At 40.1% G+C, this 20,614-nt stretch overlaps 2 protein-coding genes across 2 annotated transcripts; both read left to right on the forward strand.

Annotated features, from left to right (window-relative positions):
- The first annotated feature begins 3,685 nt into the window (after window positions 1-3,685).
- On the forward strand, window positions 3,686-11,596 carry LOC112556843 (metal tolerance protein 9-like). Its single transcript, XM_025226223.1, has 9 exons — window positions 3,686-3,977; window positions 4,383-4,545; window positions 6,998-7,085; window positions 7,530-7,674; window positions 7,962-8,118; window positions 9,170-9,340; window positions 9,859-9,981; window positions 10,450-10,563; window positions 10,753-11,596. The coding sequence occupies exons 1-9, from the start codon at window positions 3,918-3,920 to the stop codon at window positions 11,055-11,057; spliced, it is 1,326 nt and encodes a 441-aa protein (XP_025082008.1). The 5' UTR covers window positions 3,686-3,917; the 3' UTR covers window positions 11,058-11,596.
- A 1,591-nt stretch (window positions 11,597-13,187) lies between these two features.
- On the forward strand, window positions 13,188-19,002 carry LOC112558340 (metal tolerance protein 6-like). The gene is made up of 9 exons (XM_025228788.1): window positions 13,188-13,403; window positions 13,821-13,980; window positions 14,294-14,381; window positions 14,867-15,008; window positions 15,320-15,476; window positions 15,661-15,957; window positions 16,209-16,331; window positions 16,650-16,763; window positions 16,917-19,002. The coding sequence occupies exons 1-9, from the start codon at window positions 13,350-13,352 to the stop codon at window positions 17,219-17,221; spliced, it is 1,440 nt and encodes a 479-aa protein (XP_025084573.1). The 5' UTR covers window positions 13,188-13,349; the 3' UTR covers window positions 17,222-19,002.
- The last annotated feature ends 1,612 nt before the right edge of the window (window positions 19,003-20,614 follow it).

Here is a 20,614-nt window from a genome sequence, read left to right on the forward strand (position 1 = left end):
GGTTGTCAAAATGTGTGATTATTTAAAGACGATGTAAACATTCATTGAGGCTGACCTTAAAAAAACATTTATTGTAAAAATTAAAGTCAAATACATAAAAATAAATTTATATGACTTTAAGCCAAATGTACAATAACAAAATAAGACTTTCTTGCTTCGGATTATAGTGTTAAAGTGTGTGAGTGTGTCTTGCGATTGCATGTTTCCGAATTACACGAGAATACCGGAACTTGAACATTGGAGGCAATAGGAAGTCTTGCAATCAGAACATGTACAACTCTCAAATAAAGGGTTTCTCCCTCCCCCCAAAACTCGATGACGGGATCATTACACATGGCAAAAATCCTCAAATTAAGGAAATAATCAGACATTTATTTATTTCAGTGGCCCGAAGCAGCACGAGCGCAACTGCTAGTCGGAGGACGAAATGAGCTGATTGGAGCAAATCAGGGAAAGTGGCGATGTAACAATATTACACCCAGACACAAATCGTATTGTTGCTTTCCAAATTGAGGAGTAGAGCTCCTTTTCTTGCAATCCACAAGCGTCTAGAGCTGGGATTTTTTTTCCATTTTTTTTTCTTTAATATGATGGAAACATGGCTACAAGACTGATTGAGAAGGATGGAAAAAACAAGCAGCTTAAATAACTGGTTTAAGATAAGAAAGATGCGAACTTTTAGACGGTATATTAAGAAACAATAACATTAGATGAGTAAAGTGGTTGCAAATGCAATTTTTGTCTTGCACTAGCTTGCTGTTCGAGGTTTCAACTCCTGTGACTGATGTAAAAAGGAATGCCTGAAGCTTTTATTCTATTCTTGTGCTTTTATTGATGAATATTACCATATTTGTTTTTGCGATGAAAAATTTATATGGTAAGCATTGCTGGCAATTTTCACAAGAAAGTCATTTGCCCGAAGAAAGGATGAAATATTAAATAAAAGCGAACGATTCTCTGGACCCCATCGAGGGTTGTTGTCTTTTTTATTTCAACCGTTCTTCACCCACCTACCCATGCACAAACTTATGCACACATGCACGCGCGCGTACACACATACACACTGCTCGCTATCCCTAACTGAAACAAGAAATAATGTTGCTTTTATTCTGACATCAAACATATCATAAAATGTAACCTAAGTGAAGAACTCGGATTGAAGAAAAAAGTGTTTTCTGTTTATTAGTGAATGTTAAATGACTCGACCATAAAATCTCGACATCCGAGAATCTCGACAACATTATTTATAGCTGCATGCTTTACTCGGTTTCTCTGACTCTATTTCACATTCCCTCTTTATTTCTCTCACTCTCTCTCCTCCCTTCCTCCAGCCGATTACTCTGCTGCTTCCTAGGAAATTGATTCCCGGCGCCAAAAGCAGCTTTCCTTCCAGTCACAGTCCTGCTGACGACTGCCAGCTTCCTTGTCATGCGCAGAAGGAGTAAATGGGCTTTTACGTCCTCCCAAATTTATGTTGGAGAGCGATCCTGACTAGGTAACGGCTTTTTGCTGAAAATACCAGGATAGATAGGTTGACACTTTTCCCCGACACACTCAGAATTCTGAAGCTCACATTCTTTGCCTGAGGGTGGAATTCTCATTCCTCAGTTGCCATAAAGTGATGGAAGGGAAAGTGGTATTTATAAATGACTATAAAAATACATGCCTTTGTTGTAGTCAAAGTGATATATTATACGATTACACAATGTTCAAGGGGATCAAATTGATCAAAACACTCATTTTATCCCAATGAACTTAAAAGTCCTCAGGGATTTGTTTGGGACCAAGTGAAGGTTTAGCCAAGAAAAACCGTCACTGACTGAAATTTTGTATAAAGTTATATAAACATAAATTGAAATTTAGTTGTTTTCTGAACTTGTATTTTTATTTTTTATTATTCTTATTATTTATTTATTATTTTTTTGCTTGTGTTTTTTTTCCCCATTTTTTCTGTTTTATTTTTAAAATTGTTGCTTTGTTTTGTGTTTACTGGTCATTTAGCTTCTGAATTGGTGCTTTGATGGATGGTAGTGTTATAAATTGTACATCTACAGGAAACATAGGACTTAATAGTGCAGTGTGTAAGACAGAATTATCTACAGGCCTGTGAAACCCCGACACTAGAGAGCAGAATCAGCAGACACCTCACGCTCTCTGAAGCATCCTTGCCGGTCACAAGCAAGATGACAAATAAAGTGGCAAAGGATGATAAGTCACGGCTTATAGGTTACCGCCAGGCGGCGCGTGGCATGATGTGAACACGTGATGTGAGTATCTTGTTTGGGAGGAAGCTGAATCACTCAGAGATACTGGGGCAGATATTTGTATCTGTGTGGCGTTGGTTTGTTACAATGTTTCTGCGTTTTCTCTTCAAATGCGAGACATTGGCCCCTGGGAGTTGGGAACGTGGGTGACCGTTATGAGGTAACTCTTACTACCCACGTCCACAGTGCTGTAAACATCAACAACTATCATATACATAGACTTAGATCAACTTAGTTCTAGCAGTTATTATTGCTGTTCTCGTATTGCAAATTCTTCCATCGTCTTAGTCTCTCCACACTGCAAGTCCACGGTTGTGATGAGGTGAGTAGCACATTGTCCCAGTCCAGGGACGGAAATGACTTCTTTGACCACTGCTTGGTCACCCGAAATCACACAGGGGTACCTGCCATAATGAACAATGCCACGTATATCCGCCGAACAAATGCCATCCTGTTGAGACGTAATCCTTCTGACTCGGGTACTTTGAAGCTCGGATGAATACACAGATGTTCTCTCCTATGAGAATGGCAACGTCTCCTGCCAGCCTTGGCATCGAACCTCTACCTCTTACAGATCACGTAGTTTTCACGACGACAGCTTGCAGTCCCAACGATCCGTTGTCGGTTACTGCCCCCTTCAGTCAAGGTTCTCTAACCCAAGTGTTTCGACTTTCTTCCGAGTCTTTGCTATCCTGGCTCAAGTCTCGATCTTGGAGATAAGAAGTCTCTTTGCATTGAAGGAAGCTGAAGACTCATCGACGTCCGCCAGAACTGTTGAGCAAGCGCACTGGCATCATGCCGAGAAGTGATTGGGAAGTTCCTCTCCCCTTATTTAGCATCACACATAGATAGATAGTATATATATTACACAACCTGAGATGCTATTGGACAAACACACCCAGCCTATCCTTGAATTAATCATCAACAAGCCTGCACGAACAAGAGGACGACCACAGCCCACCTGACCAGTCACTAACCTTAGCACCGCCTACAGGTGGCGGGGGTAGAAAAGAAATACTAATTCTCTTACGGGCAGGTCCCGCTGGTCAGGTGTGATTTCGAATGGTTCTTTATGCCACACCGCCAGGTGAGGTCGTCGCATCATGACCCTAGACGACGCTCACACCATCGCCGGCTGCAGCCCTGCAACTGTCCACGCTTGGCCCTCAGTTCGTTATCATGTTAGCAGCATTGTAGTTATTACGAAAAACTAGAAATCATTCTCACCCGATATTTTGCAGGCCATCTTTTCTTTCTTTCTTTCCTATTTATTCTAGCTTTGTTTCGTTCATGCTCTCATGCTCTATTCTTTTTTCTTACTCCCTCTCTCATTCACTCACTATCTTGCCTAAATTCTCTAAACGAGGACTGTCTCAGACTACAAAAAGTTTCAAAGCTCGCATCGTATAAAATAATGTCGGTTACTTGTGTAGCTGGCGGGGGTCACAGAGGCATTCTCAGGCCCTTATCAGTGTTGTCTACAGCTATAATTACTGGCTAAAAGAAGCTTCCCCTTGAGACGGCAAGCACAGCAGAGATGATCTCAAGATAAAAACAGAGCAATCCCGGGGTGAGGGGACCTGGCGACAGTCTGTACCTATAGCTGACGAACCGTACTGATCGCTCAGTCCAGGAGCCACCGACGTCGCCAGTATGGCTAATATTCGAGAATATTCTTTTCCGAATCCTGCAGCCGCTGAAGATGAAGTGGATGTAAGTAAAAGCAGGAACCTCTATTGATTTATGTGTGTGTGTTTGTGTGTTTTGTCTATGTGAGCTTCTTCCGAGCTTACCTATCAACATGCCTTTGAGTATTATTACAGTAGGCACTGACTCAGACAACTCTGTCTGTCTGTCTGTCTGTCTGTTATTGCATATCTCCAACATCTTTCTTCGTCTTTTAGGAAATAGCGTGATATAATAAGTATAATGTTTTTTTACGATTGCAGAAATATCTTTCATCTTAGCTCACATGCTATTCAAGGTAAAACAAGACAAAATATCTTTCACAAAGATCGAACAGGGTAAATTTTTGATGTTGATGTTAATTTTTAAAAATGTTTTTGATGTTCCCATCGCCATTTAAATATCGGAAATTTTATTTATTTATTTGGACAGGAGCGCGACGAACAAAGCAGCCTGCTACCAAAGAACGGGTTATCTCCCCACGAAAATCACAGTTACGGCGCCTGGAATGCAGCTCACGAAGATGGCCGTCGCTCAGAGTCTGCGGTGATGCACTCCATGTCTGCTCCAAGCAGCACCGGCATCCCTGATGATGGTACACATGCTTATCTGAGAATCATACGCTTTATGGAACTAGGATCGTAGATAGGATGTAGATATCTCTCTTATTTATTTATTTCCCATTGTCTTTCCTGGAGAAAGTGGGCTGAGGTACATTTGGACATTCGTTTTTATGCCACTGATCATTCAGAGTTTTCGTGTTTCACTGTAAACCGATCCAAATTTGTAAATGAAAGCATTATGAGGATGAACAAACAAACAAACAAACAAACAAACAAACAAACAAACAAACAAACAAACAAACAAACAAACAAATGGAATACTCCACCCATTAAAAACAAGAGACTAGGAGGAGTTTATCCATGATGATGTTCAAAGTGCGTTGCCCTTCATTCTCTATAATTTATGCGCACTTTTGTGTATGGACTGGAGCTACAGACACTCATGAAGTCCGACCTTCATGTACTCCATAGGTGCTTTCTGTTGTTTTGTTATCTTCATCCCACACAAAACATGCCTGAGTCATTTGAACCATGTCAGGAGCGACAGTCTGTTGTTGTCAAATACTTTTTATCTGTTCAGTATTGCAGAATATGTTGCGCAGACACCTGAAAATGAAGCACTGGAGTCCACTAATTAGGTGTTAGCTTAGACCTTGTTACTCCTCGTGGAGCATAGGGCCGCAACAACTAATTAGGTGTGGTCTTTGCATAAACTTTTATTGTAGAGATGCATTAAACAGAGATTCAGACGTCGGATTAAATTAACCTTAGACTGACTAATGAATGATTGAATTTAAAAAAGGCCTGATGTACGACTAAATTAATCATAGATTTCACTGTTCAGTTAAAGAATGCACTAGTGTTAATTTAACCAAAACTTCCGATAAAGACTGAAGTAACCAAAGATTTCACTGTATACCAAAATCAGAGACGGTACTGATATGGATAAATTAACTAAAAATTACAATAGTACCTAAATCATCCTGGCATATCACGAAATGGCAAGACAATGAAATGTATAAATAAATTAACCAAATTCTACATGCACGACTACATTAACCAAAGATTGTGATATATGGCTAAGAAATTCCACTGAATGAATATATTAATCAAAGGATACGTGTACGACTACATTAACCAAAGACTACTATATTAAACAACAATAGTGATGCATGACAAAGCAACCACAGACTCCAACAAGATAAACTAAAGGTTTCACTCGTACATTATAAATAGAAGTACCCAAAATTTTATATAAGTAATCCACCTATTTTAAATTTTCCTTTAAAGACTTCCTCTTCTATTTCTCTGTTTATGCAATGCATCACACTGGTCTGTCTGTATGTGTGTGTGCACGCGCGCTAGGTTTTGTATTTTGGTGATTACTTATAACCATATAATACTTATAGACATTTGTGTTATCACTTGCGTAGCTTGAGCGTAACCCCAAAAAAGGTTTCTTGTTATTTTGTTGGCTTCATCAAGGTCTATTTATACCTGTTCTTATCTCATGTCACAAGACTTACTACTTACCTTATTTTTAACACCTTAAGAGTCAAACCGTTGACAGAACGTTGCCACTGTGTGTTAACCATTTCACTGTCGGCGTTCCATCCCTGTTCCTAGCTTAATCTAGGCAAATGAAAAACTTAAATATATTCATAGAGTATGAATTGGTTCTTGGCTGAGTGAGTCAGGCAGGCAGACAGGCATGAATTGATGAATAAATAATAAATAATAATTGGAAAATAAAAAGAAAAACATACAAAGAGGTGTGAGAGAGAGAGAGAGAGAAAGAGAGAAAGAGAGAGAGGCGAGATTTAGCACTACTCTCTGATACATTTTGGCCTCAATCTTTATTCCTTATTATTTATCATATTTAGTATGAGGTCATCATCATTATCGTCCTTTTCATTATCTCTAATTCAAAACAAACATAAAAAAGAAAGGACGTGCTCAACATGTTATCTTGTCCTAATTTTTAGAATAAGAGATAACGAAGATAGCGTAATAGTGTAGGAAGGGTGCTATTAATCGGTGGTATTAAAAGGGTAAAGATTTATAAGAGAAATAAATATTTTTCGAGAAATGTGTGGAGAGCTCAGTAAACTGTTAATTATTCCTAAAATCTGAACGAGTAAATGAAAGACGTCACCATTGTGCATACACCTAACTGATATCTCACCGAACTTTTTATTGGCCTTTGTTGACTTAACAGCATAAACAACTCCATGCAGGTGGGTTTTTAAAAAAAACATTTTTGGGTAAATTGTTATTTAAAGGTTTGTAAATTAAGAACATAAGGATCTGGATGAAAATTAAGTTCATCCCAGTCATCAGAACCAAGATTTCTGAACTTGCCAACCTCACACCTTTTTAGAATGTCACATCAGCAATCACACCAACGATCATATTAAGCAGCCACAGTAATCAGTCTGGGAATTCTGTGTTCGACTTTTGACATTTCCCTTGTACGTGTTACAGGAACTAACAATTGGAAGATGCCAATCGACCTTTTTACGTCCAAGAAAAAGGGCGAGAACATAAAATACTTTCCCTCTAAAAAAGTAAGGTACGGAGGACATTTCTCTGCTGGTCTGTTGTATCCATTTTTCTTTTCTTTTGTCTTTGTTTCTTTTGTTATACATATTTTGATAATAATTACACTTTTTCTGAAAATAAAATCCATCTAGACTTTAGCAAAGCTTTCTGTAACAGCTCACTTGTGGTTTTCTTGCTTAGAGTCCGAGTCTTTTCTCGACGTTTTCCTTTTCTTTATTATCTTAATTACTCCATTGATTTAAACTCTGTTGTGAGCAGTGTCATTTGCTCTTTATAATCTTACAATTTTCTGCGTTTATATCTCCTCTGTCCGTCAATAGACTCCCTTATGCCTCCACTCGTGTGGGCTTTATCGGCAATAAGCTGCTTTGAAGTAGCAATTATGTGCCAGCTCCGTCGACTTGCAAGAGGTTTACAAAAATTGAAAAAAAATTCCCCTTGGTCCTATTTGCAGGTCATTCTACAGGGCACAAGACGAACTCATTTCCTCGTTTGAGAATATTTACTTCGGTTTCGACGATACGATCGAAGACAAAGAAGTGAGCAGTTACCGAAACATCACGTATCGACTCACACTCCTCAGCTTTCTTGTTAACATGGTAAGTAATGTCTTGTCTAGTCGCTTCTGTTCTGTGATTTGACATTTCTTTGGTGTTAAAATGTTATTAAAATTTGTGTTAGGGAAGTATGTCTGTCAGAAACTTGTTGGGATTAATACAAAAGTTAAATAACTCAGGTTCTGACTTTTAACCTTCAAATAAATAAGTCTGGAAGCAATCGAGATTACTTTTGTCCGCAACAATCACCAGAAGGGGATTGTGACCAACTGAAAATTGTCTAGGAGTTGTCTAATCTACCTTCTACTCATGTCTCTCGAACACTACAGGTTCTACTGGCAGCAAAAATGACAGCCAGCATCCTGTCCGGCTCCATTTCCATCATCTCCAGTCTGGTGGACAGTGTCGTCGACATCTTGTCATCCATCGTACTGTGGTGGGCTATGCGGGCAACACGCAAAAGAAACCCTTACAGCTACCCCCAGGGTATGATCAGCAACACACACACACACGCACATTCTTTCAGTTTTGTTTCCTTAGATAAAGATCATGAAGTCAAAAAGCATAACATTTGCTTATACAGTGATACCTCGGTTCTCGAACATAATTCGTTCCGGGAGGACGGTCGAGAACCAAATTGTTCGAGAACCGAAGCAATGAAACCCATAGGAAATAATGGAAACTGGATTAATTCGTTCCAAGCCCCAGAAAATGCCTATTTACTGGCCTAATTTGTATATAATATGTAGAAAAACATGAGTCTCAACAAGAAATAAGAAATAAAAGTGTATTTATTAAAACAAAAAAAAAATAAATAAAATGTACTGTACAGTACAGTAAATTGTGTTTCATTTACTGTACCTCTACCAAACTTTATGGCAGGAGGGAATGAATGTGGAGGGAGGAGGGAAGGGGGATGGTTATTGTATTGAAGGGGAGTCCTCTTCAATAAAAACAGAGGGTAACTGCTCTTCGGGTGTTTCTGTTCTCTGTATCTTTTGCTGAGGAGAATCAGAATCTTGCTCTGCAGTTGCTTGTCTGATTTCTTTACGGAAGAATTTGTCAATTGTTTGCTGTTTTTTTTCCTTTGCAAAATTTTGCGGAACGTGGACATAACATTGTCATTAAAAATGTTAACTGCTCTATTTGCTACCACTTTATCAGGGTGATGTTGTTCAACAAAATTTGCGATTTCTGCCCAATTTGCACACATTTCATGACTCTCTCCACAAAAACGTCACTCTCTCTCTCTGCACTCACACTGATGACGCAAGCAAGGCGCGCTGGGCTGAATCAGAGATCTGTAGGTCCCTACAGATCTCTGGCTGAATGAACGCCATTCGGCTCAACTCGGCTCATCTCGGACGTTCGGATGTTCGAGTTCCAAATATTTGTTCGGATTCCAAGACAAAATTTTCTCGAATTTCCTGGTCGAATACCGATTTGGTCGAAAACCAAGGCGTTCGAGAACCGAGGTATCACTGTATAACTTTTAGCTTCTTAAATAAATATTTGTCATTTGTCATTTGTCACACAGGACGCACAAAACTAGAACCAGTAGCAGTTGTTGTCCTGTCGGTGATCATGTCAGTGGCTTCCATACAGCTAGTTCGGGAATCTGTACAGATCCTCATTGGTCTCTTCAGTGACCCCAACAACCTCCCAAACTTTGAGATAACTACGATTGTTATAGCTGCGTCCACAGTTGGTATGTTGATTCCTGAGTTTCAGTTTGTTACAAAAAATATAATCGTACTTGAATACTACTACATAGTAGTATTATCCTACTTCAAATGTACAAGAACACAAATTTAAACATTCTGTATTTGACTAATAAGACTAAAATGTGAACTCGTTTGTAAAAAAATTAAAGTGAATAAATAATAATATCCCGCAGAAGGGATTGAGGCCGCGGTTCACAACCTGTGGGGCGCCCCCCCCCCCCACTCCCATGGGATGGGGAGAAAGGCAAAGGTGGTAAATTTTAACAATTTTCTAATATTTCATATCGTTATTATTGAAATTAACTGTCTAAGGGGGAGAGCAGACGTACTTTTTTTCGTCTAGGGGAGGTCACAAGTAAACGGTTGAGAAACGCGGGATGAAGGAATGCCTTTGGACAGACTTTCTTCTCTTAAGACTTCACCAATATTTGTTTTGTTTCTTCTTTCTGGACCAGGCGACAGATTTTAGGGTGTCAAGATTAATTTTAATTTTCGTATTCAGGGTCGAAGTTCATTCTGTGGATTATTTGTCGCCGCGTGGAAAGTCCGACAATCCAGGCCCTGGCTCAGGACCACAGAAACGATGTCCTGTCCAACTCTGTGGCCATCGTCTGCGGTTACCTCGGTCAGGAGATGCTTCTTGTTTTGAGTGAATTTATGAATGTTTCAGCTCCTTTGCGTCTTTATTTTTATTGCTGCAACTCATATGTACATGGAAATTCTTCTGGTTCAAATCTCCAAAAGCTAGAGCTTAGTTTCTCAGATGACCTGTGAATTATGATGCACAACATTGCACTGATTTTGAAATGAGTTTTTAATTCTCTGACTGAAGTAGAGGAATTTTTCTACTGATTTTTTTTTAACCACAAGTTCATACAAGTACTTTAAATGAGAGTTTATTTAAGGGATATATATTTTGCGCCACCTGAGTAATATTATCACCCTTTCTGAGACAACCGCCGGCTCTCGAGATAGTGCCACCTTGGAAACTATCTCTCCCGCAAAACAACGCACAATTTGATTTTAGGGAATACTTTCGTCTATTTCAAAATGTTGCTATTTTTTTAAGTGTGCCGTTTTTTCTCATATGCAGGTTCTCAAGAGTTCAAGGATCAAACTGGATATACACAGTTTATCTATTCTGATCCAATTGGCGCCATGTTAATCAGTCTTTACATCATCGCCAACTGGTGGTCGACTGGAATGGGTTTGATTTTTTCGTTTTCTATAAAAGTGTGCACGTGCAATGTATGTACCAACACTCACACACACCATACTGCATACGTCCTATTGCTTACAGTTTTCGAAAACAACGATTTTAAATGTTACTCAAATCAACTCAACACAGTTAAAAAAATTAAACAAACAAAATGATACACCCAGTTTTATTTTTCAGAGCAAGTCAAGGTGCTCACTGGTATTTCCGCCAGCCCGGAGTTTCTGGCTAAGCTGACGTGGCTGACCATCAACCACAGCCCCAACATCAAGTACGTGGAGACAGTCCAGGCCTACCACTTCGGAAACAACTGTCTTGTGGAGGTGGACATCGTCCTGCCAAAGCACATCCACCTGCACACCGCACACGACATCGGCGAGAGTCTGCAGCGGAAGCTGGAAACGTTACCGGAAGTGGAGCGAGCTTTTGTGCACGTGGACTACGATCTGTATCACCATCCTACTACAGAACATAAGATCGTGTGATGACAGTGTGAGGAACGAGCAGAAATATTTACTGCACAAGAGAGATTCGAATAATTATTATTAACAACGATAATAATAATATTTTTTCGACGTTTGCAAGACTAGAAAATTACACAGATGCTCACTGGGCTGCTTGCTGAGACTGAACATGTGATTCTCTTTGTAAATTTACAAATATACACGGTGTGAATCAAATGTGAACGTCTTTCAAAACTGTGAATAGTCACCGTTATAAAGACAGACGTTAATTTTGATGTGTATTTCTGGCTTGTTTGATCATATTTAAATACGCAATTTATTTTGTATATTAGTTGTTCTTATGTATCGAGATTTACATATTGAACATTTTTATATAACGAGCAATAAAAATGCTTACTTTGAGTTTTTTTGATAGAAGTTTTTTCGTTTTACGGGGATCTGAAGGTGTTATGTTTTAAAAGACTACAAGCCATCATGCTTGACCGATTTTGCCCCGAAAAACTGATTGCTGGAATCTATAAAAGTTAGTTACGAGACCTTAAACAGCTATTTGTTACTAGCCACATTTGTCTTAACAAGCATGTTTGTCAATAAAAGAATAAAATTGTATACAAACTTCTCCCTCTCTCGCTCTTACACACACATGGATGTGGACACAACTTTGCATGGTGGACACAGGTTAAATGTCATCTCCAAACTTTCTCCATTGTAGACTAGGGGAACGTGAGTTAAATATCCCAAGTGTCTAAGGCGGTGAAAATAGCAGAATAAGCTGTACTTAGTATAAGTAGCATTGGCATGGGCGAGAGTGCACTTATCCTGACAAATTGTGTAGGAAATGTGTCTCTGGGAGAAAGGGACAGAAAACGGAGTTATGTTGCCTGAAGTACATGAAAAGTGATTTGGCCTGTCTGGACGAACTCACGATGAGGCTGGTGGCGACACTGGAGTCCACTACAACCATGGGTGAACTCCGTTAATGTGCGAGAACGAGGACGAAACCAACTTTGCCTTAGACTGAACTGCTCCGACTCTTCTCCTGCTCCGCCAACGACAATTAGTCTAAAGCGCTTGCAAACGTTGCGTCCTTTAACCCTTGACCTTTAGCAGACGTGTGGAGGTGAGCATAAGTCGGATGAATGCTTCGGCATGAGTCAAAGTCGCAAAGACTTACGAATAAAAAGCTTGTAGAGGGCTCTGGATGACTGAGCCATGGATGCTGTGTCCCGAGACATCAACACTAGACAAAATCATTACAAGATGTCTCATACAGAAACGTCATCAACATTCTTGGAAAACATGACTTCCGGGTCAGCAAAGTTCAAAAAAGAGCGGAGGTCACGGTTATGGAAATCGTATGGCGTCTGCTGCTCTAGTCCATGACTAGAACCTAACCTCAACCCTACACCTTACATCCTTAATTTGTTTAGTACCGAATAGTATTTCCTGCTACACATATTGGTTGAGTGTTTAAATGTTCATTCAGGTTATTCTAAAAGTGAAATTTGTCCCAAAAATGTTGCTACGTGACTGAAGGTTGTGGATAAAATGGCGCAGAAGGTGCAACTCCTCTGAAAACTGATGAACCAACGATATCATTGGTTGTATAACGAAGAAGTGACGGGAGACACTTGTAACTGCTCAATGTAACGTTGTCCAGCTGTAGTCACGTAAAGAATCAACGTACACTACGTGATGTCACTGTATGTCGCTAGTTGTAAAGCAAAGTGTCATTTCGTTTTATATGAGCTATAAGGTATATTAGACATTAATGCACGTTGTCTTGATAAGTATATACTGTACCTTAGTGGTTTGCAACATACAAGTAAATATTTGTGTTAAGTAAATTGCTGCATTTGATTACGTAGTTATCGGTTTAGAGTTTAAATTGTGTGGGGTTCTTTTTCATTTATTTTCTTTTCTTATCCTTGATAGGAAATAATATTTTGTCAAGCCACAAATTCACTCATTCTGATTAGTTGTGAACATCCATACATTTTGAACTCGTGAAAGTGTATATAACCAGAAAGATTACTTCAAGCGTGTCATAAAGGTCACCTCTCAAAGATGCGACTCGCCAATCAGTGTCACGTGGTTATCACAGGGTGTGCTGTGTAACCTGATCACAGCTTTCACATTTTATCTGAACACTCAGTTGCGAGGTACACGAGTACAGTTCATGTTGTAGAGGGTCATATCACAACCTGTGTGGGGTCAGATGATCGAACTGATCTTGCAAACAGCTGCCAGTGTTTCTGTCCTCATCACACCCAACTCTCAGAGTTCCTGCCACACGGGAGCGGGTCTCCTACCATGAGCCGCACTCCCGATTGCTCCTTTGACAATCCTGCTGCTTCAGACGAGAATGTGAGTAACATCGATGTTATCTATGTGCATAGCCTTGATATACTTTTTGCCCTGTGTATATCAGTCTCCTTAGTCAACTTTCATTTTCGTTCATTCTACCTATCGTTTTGCCCTGTAATAAGACGAACTTACACTTACCTTGCATACGCACGACGTATTACACACACACAACACTAGATGAGCCCACCGCAGATGACAAAGAGGATGGAGAGATTTGTAGGTGAATCGAGTCGAAGAGGGACAAGTTCGGAGGAATGTTACTGAGAGAGTTATAAAGAAGATAGCAGAGAAGACTGTTGTGTTTCTCCGCTCACTCGGCCATTTTTTAGAGCAACTGCTTTTCTCTTATATATGACCAGTAAATTGTCAAGAAGGACTATTAGTGTCCTCATAATCTGATTTGTTTTAATTTCACAGGACTATAACGAGGAGACCAGGCTGCTGTCATCCTATGAAGAAGAGAGGCTTGGGATACACACATACGGGGCCAGGGATGCTGTGAGTCGAGATGAAAGTCTGGCTGACTCAGCTTTGTCGGACTCGGTGTCTGCTGCCCATGACACCCACGATCCTGATGGTACTCATTCCCATCTTCTGTGACCTAATTATCCAACGCTTTATCCACCCTCACGACTCTCCACATCCTTCTGTCTCCCTCCTTCCCTTTCTCTCTCTCTCGCCCCTGTCCCACCACTCCAATCCACACACACAAAGACGGACAGACAGAAATAGGATAGAAATTCAAGACGATGCGACTGACCGAGAAACAAGTGAATCATTATGTTGGATTTGTTGCTGAAATGTTGCTCCTAAGCAGCAATTAAGAAACTCCTTTCACCACGAAGGCTTCATTAGACTAGGATAAGATATTTGAATTCTTTGTATCACAGGAACTGGTGACTGGAGAATGCCACTTCATGTCTTCACGTCCAAGAGAAAGGGCGACCTTATAAAAAGCTTCCGTTCAAAGAAAGTGAGGTACAAAATAATTGAATCCAGAATTGTGCCTCTAGCAGTTGCTACAGTATCTTCTTGTTTTTGAGTCTGCCTTTATGATGGCAAATGCTCATTTTATTATTATTAGCTTTTGGTTTGTTTTCTTAGTTTATTTAAAATTTTGTTCGTGTTTAATGATTGATGTATTTGTGTCAATTTTTATTTTACTCGTTTTCATGATTGATGTATTATTTATTGACTTTCAAAATGTGTTTACAGTTTTAAGTTTGTTTTTAACACGTTTCAGATTGTTACTTTAACATGTAATCAAACACTTCCTTAATTTGAAAAATCGCAACACTCAAGTATGTTTTAATTTTTACTTTTATTAAATCAACCCATTAACACACATTCTTTAAAGATGTAAGCTAGGTTTGCCATGCTTAAACAAAACTATTCGATAAATTTAATAATTTCTTCTTCTCACTGTCACTCACTCTTGCAAACTTTTCTGGGTTTGCCACCAGGTCCTTCTACAAAGAGCAAGACGAGCTCATTTCAATGTTTGAGAATTTTTCTTTTGAGATGGACAAGGAGAATAATGAAGTAATGCACACTCCACATAATACAGCATACCGACTCACTCAGATCAGCTTTATTCTTAATATGGTAAGTAATATTTGTGTACGGCTACTAGACTTAAATTTTTATAACAACTGGGGTGAATATATAAATGTTTCCTTTCTTAATGCCTCAGTTTGTCTACTCAGTCATTTTCAAGTGCTCTGATGTTGAATTAGACTGTTGCAATAGTTTGAAAAACAAGTTTGTGGACAAATTTTGATTTTAACCTAACAATGGAATTGACTTTCACATCTTTGAAGAGCACATGGGATGCATTCAGTAGATGGAAGGAGGTGGCGATAAGAGGGTTAAGCAATGGTCAGCTTCCTCCACAATTTTTTTCTTGCACTCTGTAGGTTCTCCTGGCAGCGAAGCTGACGGCCAGCATCCTGTCCGGTTCCATGTCCATCATCTCCAGTCTGGTGGACAGTGTTGTGGACGTATTTTCATCCCTCGTACTGTGGTGGGCAGTGCGGGCAATACGGGCAAGAAATCCCTACAACTACCCTCAAGGTATAGTTATGTTTTAGAGATTTAGTTTTGCAGTTGCTGTTTTTTTTTCGTGATACCTGACATATCTTTAAAAAAATGATTTAGGACAACAATATAAAAAACATCAGCTCATTGCAAACTCTTTTCTGCGTTTGAATGAGTCGAATGGCTTGGATGTATTACTGGATTGTTGTATGTCAAACAGGACGCACAAAGCTGGAACCAGTGGCAGTCCTCATCCTGTCTGTCATCATGTCGGTGGCGTCCTTACAGCTGCTGTGGGAATCGGTGAAAGTTCTCATTGACCTAATCGATGGTTCTAATTGTCTTCCCAAGTGTGAAATCAGAGCCAGTGACAATTCCAGCTGTCTTCTGACGTGTGATATGACCAAAGATGACAACTCCAGCTGCATTTCAATGTGTGGGATAACCACGTCTGACAAGTCCAGTTGTCTTCCACAGTTTGAGATAACCACAATTTCCATAGCTGCAAGTACAGTTGGTATGTTTCATTATTAGTTTATAAAATTAAAGCTATGCCATTTTTATTTCTATATCGTTTTAGTTGAGTCTGACAGAAAAATTCCACTAGGGAAATATTTGTTCAAATCAACAAAAACTATTTACAATTAACTTATTTATGGTTGTGTTGCAGTTTTAGTTGATGATGCTAATTCAGTTGTTCAAATCAGGCAACAGACACGAGAGTATTGTAAGAAACTGTATCAAGGCTAGTTTTGTTTTTGTATACAGTGACAAAATTCTTACTTTGGCTCATCTGTCGCCGTGTGAACAATCCGACAATCCAGGCTCTGGCTCAGGACCACAGGAACGATGTTCTGTCCAACTCTGTGGCCATCGTCTGCGGTTACCTCGGTCAGGAACAGTTGCTACCTGTGTGTTTCACATGAACTCATGTGGGATGCAGATATTTCATATTTATTTTTGTAGAAATTTTGAATATGAAGATTTTCTGATTCTCCAGATCGAAAGTTTAAAGTCAGTTACCATTGGGTTGAAAATAGTTATGAATATTTTGTGAGTAAGCGTTCTCAAGGGTTTCTTAAAGTCGTTTTTACAATCCCATATATGGCATTAATTACATTTATGTTTGATGGCTTGCTTGTTACAAATAACTTGAATACCTTCGTGTAATATCAGTTGTCCGCTTTTGATTTGCTTTTCCTGTTATAGGTTCCCAAGAGTTCCAAGATCAAACTGGGTATAAGCAGTTTATCTACTCTGACCCAATAGGAGCGATTCTTATCGGTTTTTACATCATCTTCAACTGGTGGATTACCGGAAAAGGTTATTTTTATTCTACAGTCAAGTTTACACACCCAAATTTGCAAAAAAACATTTTAAAACATATACTCGCCCATTCACCTGAGCGGACAAGTACGAACTAATCAACATACTTTTCTAAATAATGCAGACACTTCTTTTTTTAATGTCTTCCAGAGCAAGTGAAGCTGTTGACGGGGATTTCCGCCAGCCCGGAGTTTCTGGCTAAGCTGACGTGGCTAACCATCAACCACAGCCCTAACATCAAGTACGTGGAGACAGTCCAGGCCTACCACTTCGGAAACAACTGTCTTGTGGAGGTGGACATCGTCCTGCCAAAGCACATTCACCTGCACACCGCACACGACATCGGAGAGAGTCTGCAGCGGAAGCTGGAAACTTTACCGGAAGTGGAGCGAGCTTTTGTGCACGTGGACTACGATTTCCATCATCATCCGACAACAGAACATAAAACTGTCTGACAGCATTCAGCGGTCATTCAATAGGTCGCACCTGCATCCCTACTATCTAGCAGGTGGGTGCAGTATTTCTTAAAGGCAATAAAACTGTTGGAAAGAAGAGGGGAAAAGGCAGATTTTGTGACCCACATGATAGCAATGCAACTTTTGAAGAGCTCGCCTATTTCATCATTGGATACAAGTGGTACGTGAATCCACTAGACACGACAGAAAGGTCAAATGATAACCGACTTCGTGACTCAGGTGTCAACTAAGTTCATGCGAATCAGCCAGAATTTGGCTTGCTGTTATTTCTTTATTTTTCTGGTCCAGTGACATATTATATCTTTTATTTTCCGACGATCCAAGAATCCATTCTTCAAACGACTTCAAAATAAATTGAGATGCTGGTTTGGATCTTAACACAAGCATCTTTCAAGTTCCGATGTGCTCGTACAGTGTGAACATTTATATGACTTCTGGACCTGGGTAATATTTGTTTTTCTTCGTCTGATAACTTTCTCTTCTTTCTGCGTCGATCACCCCCTTCGTCACAAACTGAGGTCGTGGACATTTTCAAACTCCATCCAAACCAAAGACTTTTCAGTTCATTAGTGCTATGAAGACGGGTGCATTGCCTAGTCCTGTTGGCAAGATCTCCGGAGTCAGATATCCATCCACTCCACAGGTAGATCGACTGCAGGTAGTATGTTCCATCATAAGGCTTTCAATTTCTCCGTGTATCAGTACAATTTTTGTTCGACGCATCACTCTAATCCTTTCTGAGTCTTTGACACAACAACCATCGCCGTGGCTAAAATTCTCCTGTCTTGTGGAGGTCTACAAAGTCCTCTCGGAGAACATTTACCTCTGTACCACTTCTGAGACGAAAGCTGCGAGTTTTACCGGAGGTTTTTGTTCCACGGGACATCGACCTCCATCATCATCCATCATCCCGACACACATGTGTTTGACGGTTTTGTGAAATAAGTGCTAAATGCAGAGGCAGAATCGTGTATGCACTTGATTGAAAATCCATACACAGAGATAAAAGTCATGGAACTGGAGCCTTGGTGCTGTTAGGTCTGTTGTGTGGAGGTGACAGTCTCGTTTTCTCTCGCACATTCACGCATCAGCGGGAGAGGAACAGGTCGCTATTTCCGCCCTCAGCTGAATGCATGGAGAAACTTGCTGGGTAAGGGAAGGGATGCGTGGGAAGGTAATATCCTAATTTCCTGGAATCTCACCCCTCATGGACTGGTTAAAAAGCAGAGTTTTGTGAAAAAAGTTTCTAAAACTCTATTGCTTCCTGCCAACAATAGATGCATCGTCAATAAAACTGCTTAGTTACTGGGCAACTATACTAAAATACAACCAAATTAAACAATAAAGAAAGAAACTAAGCAATGGCAAGTAAAAGGCAAATAAAAGAAAACAACAGGGAGTGAAAGACAAGCAGAACTAAATAGTAGGATAAAACCTTCGAACTAAAGAACCTCTGCCGACCAACAGGCGCGAGGACATCTAGATATATCTACCAGCATCCTCAGATACTCATGGGCGTCAGGTAATTACTGCAATAGATCGTTGATCATGGTTCCTCTCGCTCTAGTCTGTTTCCAACTCAAAGGTAAAAAGGTAAAGAAAAGGTAAAGATGGTGGAAAGATTGGCTCCGCCTTCCACTAACCTCCGTCTAAACACAATTACTCGACTTCAGTTGTCCTGCGGTCAATATGCTACACGATTCATTAACTAACCTATTAATGATTCATTCTTACTCTTAAGAAAAAAACAAGTATTAGCATCGTTCAGCTGTTTTTCTATGGATAAAATAAGTCCTAAACTCTAATATTAGTGGATGCCTGGCATGACACTATAGATGGACACACCATTTACCACCATCGCACGTCAATGCCAGGACCTTTATCCCTTTTTCTTTCCCAACCTTCGATTCAAAGACCATGAACAAAGGGGATTAGTCTTTTATGGGACTAAAGATGCAAAGTCTTACCGAGCACGCCGACCATCCATTAATGAACATGTATTCATGAAAAAAAATTTCCTTTGGCAAGAAATCGTAGAATAGGGGAGGATGGGAATAAGGGTTTTGCCTCCCATCCCAGACTCCTGCTAATTGTAATATAAGGTGGGTTCATCGAACTCAAAAAAATAAACGGAAGTGCTAACAAAAAAAGTTCGACGCAAACGACCGCCATTTTGGATCGACCTCGGCCCGCGCGGGGTCTGACGGGAAGGGCACAAGTACAAGCCAAACACAGTTTGAGACTTTCTCGCCAACTTCCACTGCAGCTGTAGCGTGTCTGACGATGGGAGTATTTTCGGTTTCAGATTTCTCGATAACGGTGCGGCAACTGTTACACTCCTGATTGTGGTCTGATTGGATCCTGCAATGATCGCCACGTTTTTTAGCGCCGGGTTCGATTGCGGCTCTCCGCATGGGTGCTGGTGTGTTTACTTTTTGCTGTTCTCAAGCTTTTTGCATCTGACACCGAGACACGTAGAAGCTTTTTAAAAAAATGTATTCTGTTCAAGAACAATTTTGTTTGAGATATAGACACAGAGATTTGTAGTTGACACACAGACAAGCAGATACAACAGTAGACAAAGAAATAGTTGGATGGATGAACAAACAAAAATTTAATGCTCTAGGAAGAGATAATCATCTGACAGCCAGACCAGAAGACAAATTAAAAACAAACAGAGACATCCCTATTCGTTCACTGACAGTACTGAAGTCTTCACTTTCGCAGTTTACATATCTACTTAATGTCTCAGACAGACTAGTCTACAATTCAATGGCAAGAAATGTTACGAAGGCATTTTCCCAGATGACTGGGCTGAGCCAAGTAGAAGGTCTTTTCGTCCTCAATGTGAGTAAATAATCCTTTTTCATCCTCGGGACACCACGCACAGAGAGGTGGCGAATGTCAGGCAGTCTAGTCTTGTGGACTCATCTTTCCCATTCTCTGTAACCTTGCCAACGAAAGACCTGTCAAGTTATCAGGTTTCGACCTTTTTCTTGCATTGCAATGGTTGTACCTCTCTGTCTTGAGCTCAGGAAATGAACTATCCACTGATAATTTTAAAGAATGTGTATACATCTGATAGACCTTTGACTTCTAGTGACCCAAGGTCTTCGTGGACATGAGTTAGAAAGAAAAGTTGTTGTTGTCTGGCCTGATTAAATGGTCTTAATCGTTGCAAAGCCTTTTGAGAACGAAACGTCCAGACATCACGTGCGGACTGAGTGGTCCACCGTCTCCACACGGCAGGCCGCACTTTGAATAAAGTTCTTCCTGGGCTCTCTGTAAAGGTAAAGTAAAATTAAAGCTTGGTGGCCGTAGCAGCAGGGAGTGACAGTGGTTCACCCTGTCTAGGGTTCTGTCTGCAGAAGG

The sequence above is a fragment of the Pomacea canaliculata genome, linkage group LG2 (genome assembly GCF_003073045.1).
Source record: "Pomacea canaliculata isolate SZHN2017 linkage group LG2, ASM307304v1, whole genome shotgun sequence".
NCBI lineage: Eukaryota > Metazoa > Mollusca > Gastropoda > Architaenioglossa > Ampullariidae > Pomacea > Pomacea canaliculata.

Coding starts and splice junctions, on each gene's coding strand:
- LOC112556843 (XM_025226223.1), top strand. CDS start 3,918: ATGGCTAATATTCGAGAATATTCTTTTCCGAATCCTGCAGCCGCTGAA. Junction 7,086..7,529: donor TTTCCCTCTAAAAAAGTAAG/GTACGGAGGACA, acceptor TCCTATTTGCAG/GTCATTCTACAGGGCACAAG. Junction 9,341..9,858: donor TATAGCTGCGTCCACAGTTG/GTATGTTGATTC, acceptor TTTCGTATTCAG/GGTCGAAGTTCATTCTGTGG.
- LOC112558340 (XM_025228788.1), top strand. CDS start 13,350: ATGAGCCGCACTCCCGATTGCTCCTTTGACAATCCTGCTGCTTCAGAC. Junction 13,404..13,820: donor CTGCTGCTTCAGACGAGAAT/GTGAGTAACATC, acceptor TTAATTTCACAG/GACTATAACGAGGAGACCAG. Junction 16,764..16,916: donor CTGGTGGATTACCGGAAAAG/GTTATTTTTATT, acceptor AATGTCTTCCAG/AGCAAGTGAAGCTGTTGACG.